Raw genomic sequence first — 1,314 nt, 5'->3', positions numbered from 1 at the left:
TGAAGCATTTGAAGCAGATGAAATCACCAGAACCCATTCCACTCAACTATGCATACTCCCAAACACTGAAGTAGAGGACTGAACAGACACTTACAATGTCGGCGGCTTTTTGGACCCCCTATAAATGCAATGAAGATAGCTGTTAAGTACGCTGACACTAAGGAACTAGGGCTGGCCAAACAACTTCCCAATGGAAAGCCACAGTATTAACTAATGAGCACTATTCGTAACTACTAGAACGGCTAACCGAGCTTTGGTCTTCTTCCCTTTGGCCGTTGGTAAACTAGCTTCTTCCAACACCACAGGAGCAGAGGCACTACAATAAATTTACAAAGCCTTCTTACTTGAGTTCCCAATTCCGCTTGTCTTTAACGCTGTAATTCAAACTCTTCATCGTCTCACCTTGGCTCGGCGGCTATTTCCAATCCGACAGTATCACCTGGCGACGTAGTGACAATCTGTTGATCCGGTGTATCATCGCCCGCCACGCTCAGAGATCCTAAACTCTCTCTGAAATATAACAGCAGGTAACAGGCAATAATTCCCTAGCTCGAAAGTGATGACAAACCAATTAATAAAGGGGGTACAAACACACACACACACACACACAAACGCACGTGGAACAGCAAATAAACGACCTCATCTCCATCAAGCCCAATTTATACAGACAACTGGCAAAAACGATAAACTTCACAAACACTAAGTGCCTGTGAAATTACTTACACTGAGGCCAATTCTGCAAAATATTTGAAGGAAACACTGAAAAGTTTCGCTAAAACGACAGTTGCAATACTAATAATATACATTTCCACCTGCCCTCCCATCGATTCAACAACTCGTTGCAGGATTCAATTTGCATTAAAACAATAAGTGTGGAAAATAGAGTACCTAGACACAACTGCCTACAATCCCAACCAGCCACTCTTTAACTCACCTCAGCAATGCCTCATAAATAAGCAGATTTAGAATTTTTAAAACAAATAGGCATCGAATGCATGAAGCGTACGAGGGAGACGGCGTGGAAAAACTCGATTGCCAAGCACCTCCACCTCCTCGATCTTGGAAGCCACTGCCTCTGCTACCACCTCGACCACCACGATCCTGGAATCCACCCCTTCGGCCACCCCGCTCATGAAAGCCAGCACCTCTGCCCCCGCGATCATGAAATCCACTGCCGCGTCTACCCCGGTCTTCAAATCCACCACCTCTACCTCCACGATCCTGGAAGCCACCGCCTCGTCCACCCCGTTCTTGGAAGCCACCGCCTCTACCTCCACGATCCTGGAAGCCACCACCTCGACCTCCACGATCCTG

General features: G+C 46.7%; 1 protein-coding gene across 1 annotated transcript in view; it reads right to left on the bottom strand. All coding sequences in view use genetic code 11, as the record gives it.

The window, feature by feature from the left end:
- The window catches only part of EGR_10859 (Protein argonaute-3), a gene marked incomplete at both ends in the record, with an annotated part of 8,360 nt that overhangs the window by 5,038 nt on the left and 2,008 nt on the right, over window positions 1-1,314 (bottom strand). Inside the window, 3 exons of the mRNA XM_024500108.1 lie at window positions 248-316; window positions 403-510; window positions 1,007-1,311. Of these exons, the coding sequence (XP_024345482.1) occupies window positions 248-316; window positions 403-510; window positions 1,007-1,311 (482 nt within the window). The remainder of the gene's footprint in view (window positions 1-247; window positions 317-402; window positions 511-1,006; window positions 1,312-1,314) is intronic.

The sequence above is a fragment of the Echinococcus granulosus genome (assembly GCF_000524195.1).
Source record: "Echinococcus granulosus chromosome Unknown EG_S00285, whole genome shotgun sequence".
Taxonomy (NCBI): Eukaryota; Metazoa; Platyhelminthes; class Cestoda; order Cyclophyllidea; family Taeniidae; genus Echinococcus; species Echinococcus granulosus.
Note: the sequence above shows the minus strand (reverse complement) of the source record. Positions and strands in the feature narration are given on the sequence as shown.